The sequence below is a fragment of the Ovis aries genome, chromosome 18, assembly GCF_016772045.2.
Source record: "Ovis aries strain OAR_USU_Benz2616 breed Rambouillet chromosome 18, ARS-UI_Ramb_v3.0, whole genome shotgun sequence".
NCBI lineage: Eukaryota > Metazoa > Chordata > Mammalia > Artiodactyla > Bovidae > Ovis > Ovis aries.
Genome location: NC_056071.1, coordinates 21,384,543 through 21,397,087, shown reverse-complemented (window position 1 = coordinate 21,397,087; position 12,545 = coordinate 21,384,543). Strand labels below are relative to the sequence as shown.

Sequence of the window (12,545 nt, the reverse complement as noted above, 5' to 3'; positions counted from 1 at the left end):
TAAATCCAATCATAATGAATCAAACTAATCATAATGAATCAAACTAACCTCTAGCTAATAGAGGTATGTTCTCATTAAATTTTCTGAAAAACAATCTATGAGACGCAGGAAAAGTAGAGAGAAATACTACACAGGAATTAAAACAAATGAATCAATACAAACGAATTTCAAAAGCAATGGTAAATGAAAAAAAGGTGCCAAAGTTTATCTAGCATGATGTAGCTTTTCTGTAAAATTTTAAAAATAAAATTTGGTATTCCATATGCAGTTGGTGGATCCATATGCCGTATATAATAAAAGTGTAAAAACATTAATGTGAATGATAGGTACCGACTTGAGCCCAGTGACCACCTCTAGGGAGGAGGGAGAAACAATAAGGGTGGGGTTTTAGATCTGCCTGATTTTCTATTTCGTTAATAAATACCAAGTAAATGAAGCAAAATGTTTTGATACATTTAACCTTGATAGGGGAGGGCGTGGGTGGCGCTAACATCATTTTCTGCAGTCTTCTGCGTGTCCCTGATAGTTACTAGCTTACAAAAGGCAGAGACACACTCTCAGAGGCGTCCAGGACATCTTTACACACATCAACATCTCTACGGAGAGGAACTACGGGGGCTGCAGACAGGGAGAAAACCAATGAGGCTGACTGACTAGGCTGGAGCTGGAGTCCAAAAGAGCCCACGGATGCTCATAAAGAGCCTGGAAAAGGGGCCGGGGCTGAGGAGCGAAGAGGGGGACCCCCGGGCGGGGGGGATGGTGTCTCAAGTGCAACTCGGGAGACGGTTTTAGAAACTGAGATCCAGATTTAGTAACTGTTTTCTTGGGTGGGCCCGAGCGGACCGTCAGCGACACAGATCGAGGGAGGAAGCGGGCTGGGAGGCGGAGGACGGAGGGCAGCTGTTAGGCCCCACAGGGGTGGGAACCGAGGGAGAGGATTGCTCAAGCGTAGGTCGCCCGTTTTCGCCCCGCTGAAGGAAGTCGGCCTGGCTGGGGAGGGCGAGCAAGGTGTTCAAACTCTTTGAAAACTGTAACGTCAATCCGAAGGCCAGGCGAGCCCTACCGGGGAGCGCTTCAGTAAAATGGTACCCTAGCGGCTCCCTCACGTCGGGCCCGCTCTGCCGCGCGAGCCGGGGGTCTCCTCGCGGGGTCCGCGCGGCGGGTCGCGAGCCGGGCGCGGGACGCCGGGGAAAGCCCTCCGGCGGCGGGCGCGGGGCAGGGTCGGGGCCGGGCGGCGGGCGGGCCGCGCCGAGGGCGGGGCCGGGCGCGCGGGGGCGGACCTCGGCGCGCTCCCGGCCGCTCGCTGGCGGTGGGGCCGCGGCGGCTCCTCTGCCGGGTCGCGCCGGAGGACGGGCTTCGGGCGGCGGCTGGGGCTGGCCTGCGGACGGACGGGTGGGCCGAGGCAGGGCCCGCGCCCGCCGTCTCCCGCCTCCTGCCGGCGCCGGGCCCGCGCCATGGCCGCCTCGCCGGGCTCCGGCAGCGCCAACCCGCGGAAGTTCAGTGAGAAGATCGCGCTGCACACGCAGCGGCAGGCCGAGGAGACGCGGGCCTTCGAGCAGCTCATGACCGACCTCACCCTGTCGCGGGTGAGGGCCCGGGTCGCGCGGGCGGGGGCGGCCACGGCGGCGGCGGCAGGGGGAGAGGTCGCGGGGCCGAGGCGCCGGCGGGGCCGGGCGGGGGGCCCGGGAGCGGGCCGGGAGAGTCCGGGAGCCGGGCCGGCGCCCCCCGCGCGGCCTCGGCGCGGGCCCGCCTTCCGACACCCGCTGACCGTCTGCGGTCGCCGCGGAGGTGGGAGGGTCGCGGGGGCCGGCTGTGCGGGGAGATGGGAAGGGGCCGAGCCCGGGAAGGCGGGCCGCCGGGTGAGGGAGGCCTAAGGGGGAGGGTGACCGGGAGCCCCGGGAGGAAATCACAAACAGCTTGGAGGCGGGAGGTGCGGCTTCTCGCTGCTCCGAACATCCACCGCCCGCGAGTCCTCCGGGACTGCCCGGCGGGGCGGGCCCGGGGCTCCCACCCGCTCCCTCGGGAGAGCTTCGCGCACCCGTGCATCCGGGGACGGCCCCGGCCTGCTTTGGGGTCCGTCTGGGTATCAGGCGGTGACTCCTTATCGAGTATGGGGCTTTGCTCCTCTCTCTCAGTGGAAGTGCTATATCCGTCCGGTTTACCGAGTTCGGCCCCGGTGTATCATGCGAACTGGGAAGGTGCACAGCGTTGCGGGTGACCCGAGGAGGGTCCAGGGGGACCGAGTAAGGTCCAGGGGGCCGCGCGACCAACACCCGGCGAGGTTAGGTAACTGTCGAGGGAGGCAGTGCAGGATGGAGGATGGAGGACACAGGAGTGTCTGCGCAGGGCTGCGGGGAAGGAGGGTCAGCGTGAGCGGGGGCAGGCCTTGAGGATCCTGAGTGCTGACCTTGAAGGACCATCAGGAGGATGGGGGAGGGTATGCAGGCGCGGGGCCGGGGTGCGGGGCAACCCGGAGGAGAGCCCAGTTGCAGCAGACTGGTGGTTCCTGGCTCGCTGAGCTGCAGACGCGTCCGTTGCTGGCCAGCAGTGTTTGGGTATCTGTTGCCAGAATTGGGAGGGTTTTTGTAGAAATCAAAGTTAAGAGATTTTAAATGTAAAACCGACATTTCTTTACATTTAAAATTGGGAGACCTGATAACACTCCTGATTCCCATGTGACAGCCGCTGGCGGGAGCTGGGTGGTGGCTGCGCACGCCTTCTCTGGCTGGCCACAGTTCACACCACACCCTGTCATGATCCCCCCTCCTGATCCCCCACTGCTGAGCCTAGATGTCATTTGCCATTTATCATATTTTTGATGTTTTGGTTTTTTTTAGTGAAGTTAAGGAGAAACAGAAATATTTCTTATGCTTACTTTTCTATCATCATGAGAAGAAATATATGCAGATTAAAAAGACAGGATTTCAAGAATTTTTTTTTCCCTTGTGTCCTGGCTGGTTTCACTCATTTATGACCTGCCTGGTGTCCATTTGTGACCTTGGTTGTGTCCCGGGATGAGCATGTCAAGCTCATCACATTGAGGAACATGACAGGGTGAAGGCTGAGAATTAATGCTGGGGCCTGAGTTGTTTAAATACATAAATTTTATGTGTACAGATACATGCATTCTGTATGTATATCTAGAGGTGATCTGCTTGCTCACCCAATTCATGAATCCCGTTTAAAGTGTCTCAGACAAAGGAGGCCGTAATGTACAGACTCTTTCAAAGGCAGTTAATTTTCACAAGTCCTGTGTTCACTGAAGTGAGTCTGATTATGTTACTTAAATATGTTCAAATGTAAACTTGTATGTAAAATTCTTTGCTTTAACTGTGATATAACCATTAGCTAAAATATAGGTACCAATAAATTCAAAGTTACAAATGTAGTGAGTTCAAATGGAATTAAGTTAATGTGATAAATGCTGTTTTGCTGAACTGAATTGAGGCTTTCAGTGTGAATCTCATGTTAAACCCTATAGTTCAGATTATCTGGAGTTTAGCAAGCCTGACCAACTGTGCCTTATATGATAATTCAATTCAGCCACCACTTTTCTCTGTTCTAATTACCACAAACTTATGATGTCATTTTGTCCTTCACCTTGTACAGGACATTATTTACATGTTAATTCTGCCTATTACTGTCTACCAATTGCAAGTAAAATAATGAATGCTAGTTGGGTCCTCTGTGTTCATAAACACAAAGGCAAATGATAATTCTGAATTTGCCTAGTAATTTTTGCTTATTTACATTTTTAGGAATAACTTTCATAATGAAATTACAAAGCTGAAGTACTTTTCGTAGAGAGTTCTTTGATTCCCCGAGCATATGTCCCAAATTCCAAGGGTCCAAAGATCTCAGATGGAAAAGAATCTATCCTGTTCAGCAGATTATCGATAATCTGATGGCACATATACTGATTTTCCGTCACCAGCCCATGGCAGTCATGCTTATGGATGGAACAGACATTGCTAATCAACCTAGGTACTCTTTCCTTCCTGAGTCTGTGCTGGGCTTTGAGTCTTTCTCCTTATAATCAGAGTTGGAACTAAATCCTATTTGTTTAGTTGGTGGGATAGATTAGATTATGGAGAATTTTCCACTCTAGCTTTAGGGGTGCAGCCTTATCAGGAAGCAGTGGATAATTTTTGAGAAGAGAATGCTAGGAGGATCAGTTCAGTGATGATGGTAAAGAGAAGGAAGAAAGCAGAGGCAGATAGGCCTGGAAAGAGGCTGTTCCTTTGTTCATTCATTAATTTGTCAGTACTTGAGTGCCCAGTGGGGAGATGTTGGGGTGGAGTGAAAGGTGGGAGAGGTGAAGATGTGGTACTTCCCTTCAGAGATCTTGTTAATTTGTTTAGCAAACACCTTTTGAGTCTCTTGTGTGTGTGGGAGGGGGTGTGGGGTAGGATGGACCCTGGGGATACAGTAGTGTGAAGTCGCTCAGTCGTATCCGACTCTCTGCAACCCCATGGACTGTAGCCTGCCAGGCTCCTCTGTCCGTGGAATTCTCCAGGCAAGAATACTTCTTGCCATTTCCTTCTCCAGACAGTAATACGGTAGTGTCTCCTAATAGATTGTAGGGATGCTATGGAAAACGAAGATTAATGGGGAAGACATTCATTTGACAAGTAAGCTCATATTTTGATGAATATTATGAAAGGGGAACAGCTGGGAGGGTATGGTAGAGAGTCCTCACCTCTTACAGTGTCATAAAGAATTAATGGGAGTGGAGAAGGTGTTTGAGGGTATATACTTGTGTGTTGAAGGAGGCAGAATGTTTTAGGCACAGGGACAGAGGTGCAGCAAGGGAATGAAGAGGGTAATTTGAGATGAGGCATTCTCGGGAATTTGGGACTTGATCCCAAGGACAATGGAAAGGCACTGAAGGGGTTGAACCAGGAGAGATTTACGTTTTAAAAGAATGACTGTAACTCCCGAATAGGATAGATCAGAGGACGAAGTCACAGGGAAATGGTTTAGAGTCTAGGAGGTGTGATGGTGGGAGTGCAAGGATGCAGTGAGGTGAACAGGTTGATTCTTAGAAGGCAAAAAGGACCAGAATGGTGAATGGATGAGGGAGCTGAGGGAGAGGGAGGACTCGAGAATGATCTCCAGCTTTCAGAGCCGAGCCATTTCAGGGTGTCCTCTGTTGAGAGGGGCTTCCCTGGTGACTAAGATGGTAAAGAGTTCATGTGCAATGCAGGAGACCTGGGTTCGATCCCTGGGTCATGAAGATGCCCCTGGAGAAGGGAATATCTACTCACTCCAGTATCCTTACCTGGAGAATTCATGGACTGAGGAGCCTGGCAGGCTACAGTCTTTGAGATCACAAAGAGTTGGACCGACTGAGCAACTAACACTTCCACTTCACTTCTTTTAAGGGAGGAAGTGCTGGCAGGGGCAAGTCGGGAGCAGACTCGGTGTCAGGAGATGCCGAGTTTGAGGTGAGCATGAGGCACTTAAGTAGAGATGGTTCAGCGGACAGTTGTCTGTTCGCTTCTGGAGCTCAAGAAGGAAGTCTTAGCTGTGGGGGGCAGGGCGGGGGCGGGCGGGTCTCTTTGTTGGGTAGCAGCAGGAATAGATTCTGCTGCCTAGAAAGAATTTCTAGAACAGATCTTATAGATTGGTGGCCTGAATTGTAATTTGGCTGTGTGATTTTTTTTTTTTTAATTTCTTTGGTGGGAGGCCCCAAATGTTTTTTTTTTTTAATTAGGGCCAACAGTGAATATTGAGATTTTTACATTAAAATCTGGACTCTGGCTTCTTTTGAAAAATGAGATTATCTAACAACACTTACTGTCCATTTCTGCATGACTGCTGAATGGCAGCTGCCCCCATTAGACATGCCCTTCATTCTGCCACAGACTTCCTCACTCTCTGTGGTTTCCTCACAAGTGATTCTAGCCTGCTTCGCTTATTTGCCTTCCATACTTGGCACCCCTCCGCTCTTGAGTTTGTAACTCTGCTGCAGAATGAAACATGCAAAGGGCCTAGGAGATGTCCAAGGAGCTGCACCATTTAAAGGAGAGGGACAGGAGGAAGGGAGGAGAAGGGGCGACAGAGGATGAGACGGTTGGATGGCATCATTGACTAAGTGAACACAAGTGTGAATGAACTCTGGGAGATGGTAAAAGACAGGAAAGCCTGGCATGCTGTAGTCCATGGGGTCACAAAGTCGGACAAGACAGCAGAGGAGGATGAGCCCGCAAAGATGACTGAAGGGTAGACAGAGAAGTAGGGAAAAAACCAGGAGGGTCATGGTTCAGAGAAGGGAGGGCGGACCAGCCGAGCCCAGTGCTGCTGGCTAGTCTGATGTGATAAAGACCCAGCCTCTGGTCTAGTCATTTGGAGGTTGTTGGTGGCCTTGGTGAGAGCCACCACATCCACAGCATACTGGGTGGAAGGGAACTTGTGAGGCACTGAGGGCTTGAATGAAGGAAGCAGGAAAGGGTTGGGAACCTGCTTAAGAAGTCTGGCTTTGAAGGACAACTGGTAGTGTTGAGAAGCCCCAGGATAAATGCCACATAATCTGGAATGTTAATTTTGCTTGAATATTTGGGAGGAACTGTCACTTTCATGGGCTTCCCAAGTGGTGCGTGGTAAAGAGTCTGCCTGCCAGTGCAGAACATGCAAGGGATGTGCGCTTAGTCCCTGGGTCGGGAAGATCCCTGGAGTAGGAAGTGGCAACCCGCTTTAGTATTCTTGCCTGGAAAATCCCATGGTCAGAGCAGCCTGGTGGGCTGCAGTCCTTGGGGTCGCAGAAGGTCAGATATGACTGGGCATGCATGCACATCAGTTTTGCATTAAAACAGGCAATAGATACGGTATAGTGAGGCCTCTGAGAGAGGAGCAGAGAGAGGAGAGGATAAAGATTAGGTGTGGTTTGACTGTGGAGTGTTATCGCTTTGCCAGGCATTGTGCTGATCACTGTCCATTCATTGTCTCCTGGAGTTCTCACAGCAGCCCTATGGACTGTGTGGTCTACAGTGTTCCTCATTTTGTGGAAGGTGGCATGGCCAGTAAGAGGCAGTTCTAGGGTCTGATGATGGTTGTCACACTGAATGTCTATATGCTCAGCTGCTTTTCTCCCCCACTAAGATACCCAGTTGTACTAGTGGCATCTGCCGAAAACAGTTCTCCACTGAACTGCTGTGACACTTTGGTCAAAAGTCAATTGGCCATATACGTGTGGGTCTGTTCTTGGACTCTCTCCTGTTTCTGCTGATCTGTTCATCTTTCTTTTGAACAGTAGTGCACTGTCTGGATTATGATAGCTTTATAATCAGTCTCAAAATGAGGTAACTTAAGTCTTCTGTCTTTACTGTTCTTAAAAATTGCTTTGGTTACTCTAGCTCATTCACTCATCCATAAATTTTAGAATTGTCTTGTCAGTTTCTGTGAAGAGGCCTGCTGGGATTTTTGGGGGGGATTGTGTTGACTCTTGACAAGACTTTTTCAAAAACGAATTGGTGAGACTTAGATCTCATTTCTTATAGACATTGGAGGAAATTCCACTGAAGTATGAGACCAAAAAAAAAAAAAAAAGATAACCAACCTCTACTGTACAGCACAGAGAACTCTGTTCAATATTCTGTAATATCCTAAATGGGAAGAGAATTTGAAAAAGAATATATGTATATATATAAATTAATCATTTTGCTGTACATCTGAATCGAGCACAACATTGTAAATCAACTATAGTCCAATATAAAATAAAAAACTTTTTAGACTTTTTAAAAAATTGAAAAAAATAAAGTGTATGCCTATAGGCTAAAAGTTGCTAACTCAAGGTACCAGGTGAGGTAAAAAAATGAATGGAGGGATCAGGAATGAGGTGGTAAATGGTCACTGATCTCAGGCCAGAGTGGAGGATAACAGGGTACAGTGAGGACTTGGGGAAGCTGGAGAACCCAAGCCCTGTCTGAACTCCATGCCTCGCCTCGCAGCTCCATGCCTTGTTGCCAGGCAAGAGCATGGGTTTAGTGTTCGTCAGATCTTTCAGTCAAGAGAAGATGGAAATCCAGATTTTTGTGCCTTCTTGCAATGTTTTAAAATTTAAAACATCGAGTGGGTCAGTTCCATGTGGGTCGAACAGAACTCTCTAGGCTAACCATGGCCTGTAGCCTGATGGTCCAAGTCCTCTGTCTCAGGCTACTCATTCTTTGATCCTCATTCTCCTTATCAGTAAGCATGATGGTATGGGAGACCATCTCTAAGGTTCTTTCTAGCTACTGGTTCTGTTTCAAAAGAGGAGGGCCTCAGAATTACTCAGTAGTTTAGGAGATGGCTGAAGCTATCAGCACTAATGACGTTTTGAGCAGTTGTCCCAGACCTTTACACACACTGTCACATCTGTTCTCTGGCTTAATCCTTCCATCATCTGTGTGAAGTAGGCAGCAAAGTGGTTTGTGCAACCACATGGGAATGCCAGGTTACGACGTCAAGTCTTCCCATTCCAAATCCAGCGCTCTTTTTTTTTTTACTGTGGTGCAGCCATCTCTGAAAACTCTAGGAATGGACATTTTGGTAGAGCCAGCAGATGCAGGAGACGTGGGGAGGGACTCCAGTTCGGCTGAAGGCCCATCTCTAGCTAGATCCAGAGCTCAGCTTGGTTGAAGTGTCAAGGCTTTTGGGTAAGAGTTTAAGCATTTGTGAAAACTCCCTGAAGGTAGAGACTTTGGCACATATTCATCTTAGTAAGCTGGTACCTGGCACTGTACCCAATACACAGTTTACCATTTTTATGTAAGTGAGTAAGTGGATGGGCTGATGGAAGAAGGAATCAAAAGCTTTAGATTAAGGGGGCTGAGAATTTTGTCTAGAGAATCTCAAGGACAGAGAGTCGAATGTTTCCGGTTGAGAATGTTAAAAGCTGAGACTTTATACTGATTACTTAGCTGATAGATGGGAAAAGCTCACCATGGCCTCCCTCTCGTATTTGACTCTCAGATCTGGGTTTTGATTAATAGATTATTACCATTTCCCTGTGCCATGTTTTTGAAAAATCAAGTACTGTGGGTATAAGGAAGCTAAGGCTGCCAAAGGATTTTATATGATATGCTTTTATAACCTCCAGACAGATATAAGCCCTTATCTTTGGAGATACCTATTGAAATATGGAATGCTAGGCTGTCTGGCTTTCAGTGGAGTGTAATGGGTAATGAAGGAGATAAAGATGAATCAAGGTTGGATGTAAGTTGATCGTTGTTGGAACTGGAAGATGAAGAAATGGGGTTTCATTATACTCATCTCTGCTGCTGCTGCTGCTGCTAAGTCGCTATAGTCGTGTCCGACTCTGTGCGACCCCATAGACGGCTATTTTGTATGTATTTGAAAGTTTTCATAATAAATGTAAAAACAAAAACCCAGAGCTCGCCATAGGCTCGGTGAAGCTTTTGGTCACTTTTCCCTGAGCTTGTGAATAGTGTGATCATTGAGGAAGAAATGGATCACAGGAGAGGAACATGGCAGAAATAAGAATGTGGGTTTTGAGTTTGCCATAGCTCAGGCTCCTCTAACTGGGTGACTTTGGGCAGGTCTCTGACCTTCCCTAAGTCTGGGTTTCCAGGGTTGTAAAGGCAGGATCACTTGGTCTCCCTTGGTTGTTGAGAGGGTGAGGGATAAAGTGGGCATAGCATCTGAGGACAGCCTCTGGCTCATCTTAGGGGCTCATATCTGGTAGTTTTTATGATTATTAGGCAAAGACAGAGAAAGTAACGAAAGGGTAAAACTCTGCCTCAGGGTTCCCAGCTACCCCCTTCTTCCCTACATGAATTACAAGTGCCAAGGGTTATATAACCACCGAGGTAATTTATTGTTTTAGAAACAGAACTCTCAAAGATCAAATTGGACCACTCTGGGATTAAGGACCGTAACCAGTTTACTGCCTTTTGGAAAATGAAGCAAGAAAGAACTTATAGAATAAAAGCATATTAAAACAGTGGGACACCATGTTATACCTGTTGAATTGGTCTCCTTCTTTCCTCTAATTAAGGATAATATCCCATGTTAGTGAGTTTTTGGCCAAACAGTTTTCTCACATATACATTGCTATACCCTCTGGGAAAGCATTTTGGCAATGTGTGTCGAGAGCCATCTAAGAGCCCAAACCCAAGACTTAGTAATCACTCTTTGAAATGTATTCTAAGTCAGGAATGCAGAAGAAGAAATGTTATGTAGCCATTTAAAATGCTTATATAATATCATAGAAAAAGTTGTGATGCAAGCTTGTAGACTTGTGCCTATGTTGTGATCACCACTGTGCAGTTTTGTTTTGTTTTTTAATTTTGGCTGTGCTGGGTCTTTGTTGGGGCATGCAGGCTTTTTCTAGTTATAGCGTGGGCTCAGTTGCCCTGCAGTATGTGGGATCTTAGTTTCCTAACCAGGGATCGAACCCCTGTCCCCTGCTCTGGAAGGAGGATCCTTAACCGCTGGACCACCAGGAAGTCCCAGTGCAGCTATTACACCTGAAAGTAAATGGAGACTGGAAAAGAGCATGGAAAAGGGAGGATAGTATGTTAGGATCATGGGCAGTGGCTTACTTTTTTAAAATTTCTTTTATTGCTGTTAAAGATTGTGCCTGCATGCGCCACCTCCCCCATCCCCCCTCAACACACACACACATGCACTCAAAGACTGTCTGTGCAAGAAGGTCTTTGAGTCATGCCTGGGACATGACATGGATAAATTCCTTCCCCAAAATAGATGAATCAAAACCCAGAAAGCCCCGGAAACTGGAAGGTTTTAAGTAGAGAAGAAATTGAAACCAAGACTTTCACTCTTGAACCATGTCGCTGCATAACACTACTTTGATGCTTCTTTCAGATCTTTGCTGTCATGTCTCAACAGCTTTGAAATCTCTCTGTCCCCAGGTTCAGTTTCAGAAGCTTCAGCAGCTGCGCCTTACACAGTACCACGGAGGATCCTTGCCCAACGTGAGCCAGCTGCGGAGCAGTGCCCCAGAGTTCCAGGTACTGGAGACACTTGCTTCCTTCACACCTTGTGAGATCTCAGCTCCATGGCCAGGGATCGACCCCAGGCCCTCAGCAGTAAAAGCAGAGTCTCAACTACTGGGCCACCAGGGAATTCCCAATACTTACTATACTTTCTTTGAACTGAGTGGAGTGTAAAAGAGGCAAAAATTTTCCTTGAAAAGATTAGATATCAAAGGATAAAGTTCAGTAGTGTTCTGGGCAATCCATTATTATTCGTTTCACAAATGGTCCAATGTAGCACTGTCCAGTGGAAATACACTGTGAGCTACATATGTCATTTAAACATGCCTTCATTTAAACCATGTTAAAGAGAAAGAAATCAATGTACTTAATTTTAACATTGCTTAAGTAATTTCAATAATTATTTGACCCAGTGTATCCAGAATAATATTATTTCAACATATAATCAGTATTAAAAAATTGATGAGATATTTCATCCTCTTCTTTTTTTGAATGAAGTCTTTGAAATCTCATGTGTGTTTTGCACTTAAAGCACATCTTAATTTGTACCAGTTATGTTTCACCACCTTCATGTGACTGGCTTCCACCACATTGGACAGGACAAATCTATGGCACAGATAAGTGGTCAGTACTTTGTTTAGAGGAGTAGTGTCATAGAGCGCTTTAATCATTCATGTTATTGAAAAGCCTTATTCGAAACAATGTGGAATCAGTGATTTGGACAATGGTATATGATATTGTTGTTGAAATCTGAATTAGATTTAGGTATCCTAGTCTCTGAAAACTTAGGAGCCTGACATTTTCGTTAACGCAATTTAAGATTAAGTGTTAAATCTGGTATATAAACTTTAAAATGAGGTATAACTGTATTCATTTGGATGCCTCTCCATTTTAAAAGTACTATCTTCTTTCTCTGTGGCGAAATCTGGTTCACTTGTTTGATGATGTCCCATAAAGCAGAAGTAATATTATTTAAATGGAGACTTGCATTTGAGAGTGCTGATAGAAACTCTTAGGTATAAGGCGGGTAGAAAAAGTACTCTGTGAACCGGTTTGTGCCTTAGTACACTGGAGTCTTGTCTTTAGCATAATGACTTTGGGATCTCACCGCAACACTGCCTGCATTAGAAATCCACTTCTAGCAGTCAGACTATCTTACATCTTGGCCCGTTGGGTCATTCAGTATCCAAATAAAGTAGATCTCTACCTTACGCTGGAGTTCGTGCTTCAGAAAATAGGGCATCGCCAAGGGGTACTGGGTTTGAGATTCCAGTTTTGTGGTATTTTCCTATCAGCCTTGGAGGAATACAGAGCAAACTGTACTGTCCCTCCCCTGGTATGTTGGATGGGACAAAGTGACAGGCCCTGGGCTCCCCAGGATTCTTTGAGTAATTTCTAAACTTTGAAGCAATTGCAAACTTAGAGAAAATTTGGGAGCACAGTAAAAATAGCTATATTTTTCCCCTTGAGAATAAGTTGCTGATCTCATGCCCTGTCAGCCCCAAATACTTGACCGTGTGTATTTCCCACCATCAAGGCTATTATTCTACATGAGCTGAATAGAGCCGTGAAATCAGGAAATTAACA

The 12,545-nt window shown here is 46.9% G+C and overlaps 1 protein-coding gene across 3 annotated transcripts in view; it reads left to right on the top strand.

The window, feature by feature from the left end:
• The first annotated feature begins 521 nt into the window (after positions 1–521).
• Positions 522–12,545, top strand: part of CRTC3 (CREB regulated transcription coactivator 3) — a 97,316-nt gene continuing 85,292 nt past the window's right edge. For 2 of the 3 annotated variants that reach the window (XM_027957084.2, XM_015101898.3), the window contains exons 1-2: positions 1,218–1,586; positions 10,875–10,973. In XM_027957084.2, the coding sequence (XP_027812885.1) occupies positions 1,455–1,586; positions 10,875–10,973 (231 nt within the window). In that variant the 5' untranslated portion in view covers positions 1,218–1,454. Of the gene's footprint in view, positions 1,086–1,217; positions 1,587–10,874; positions 10,974–12,545 lie in introns of those variants that run through there. The other variant, XM_012098491.5, reaches the window with a different exon arrangement.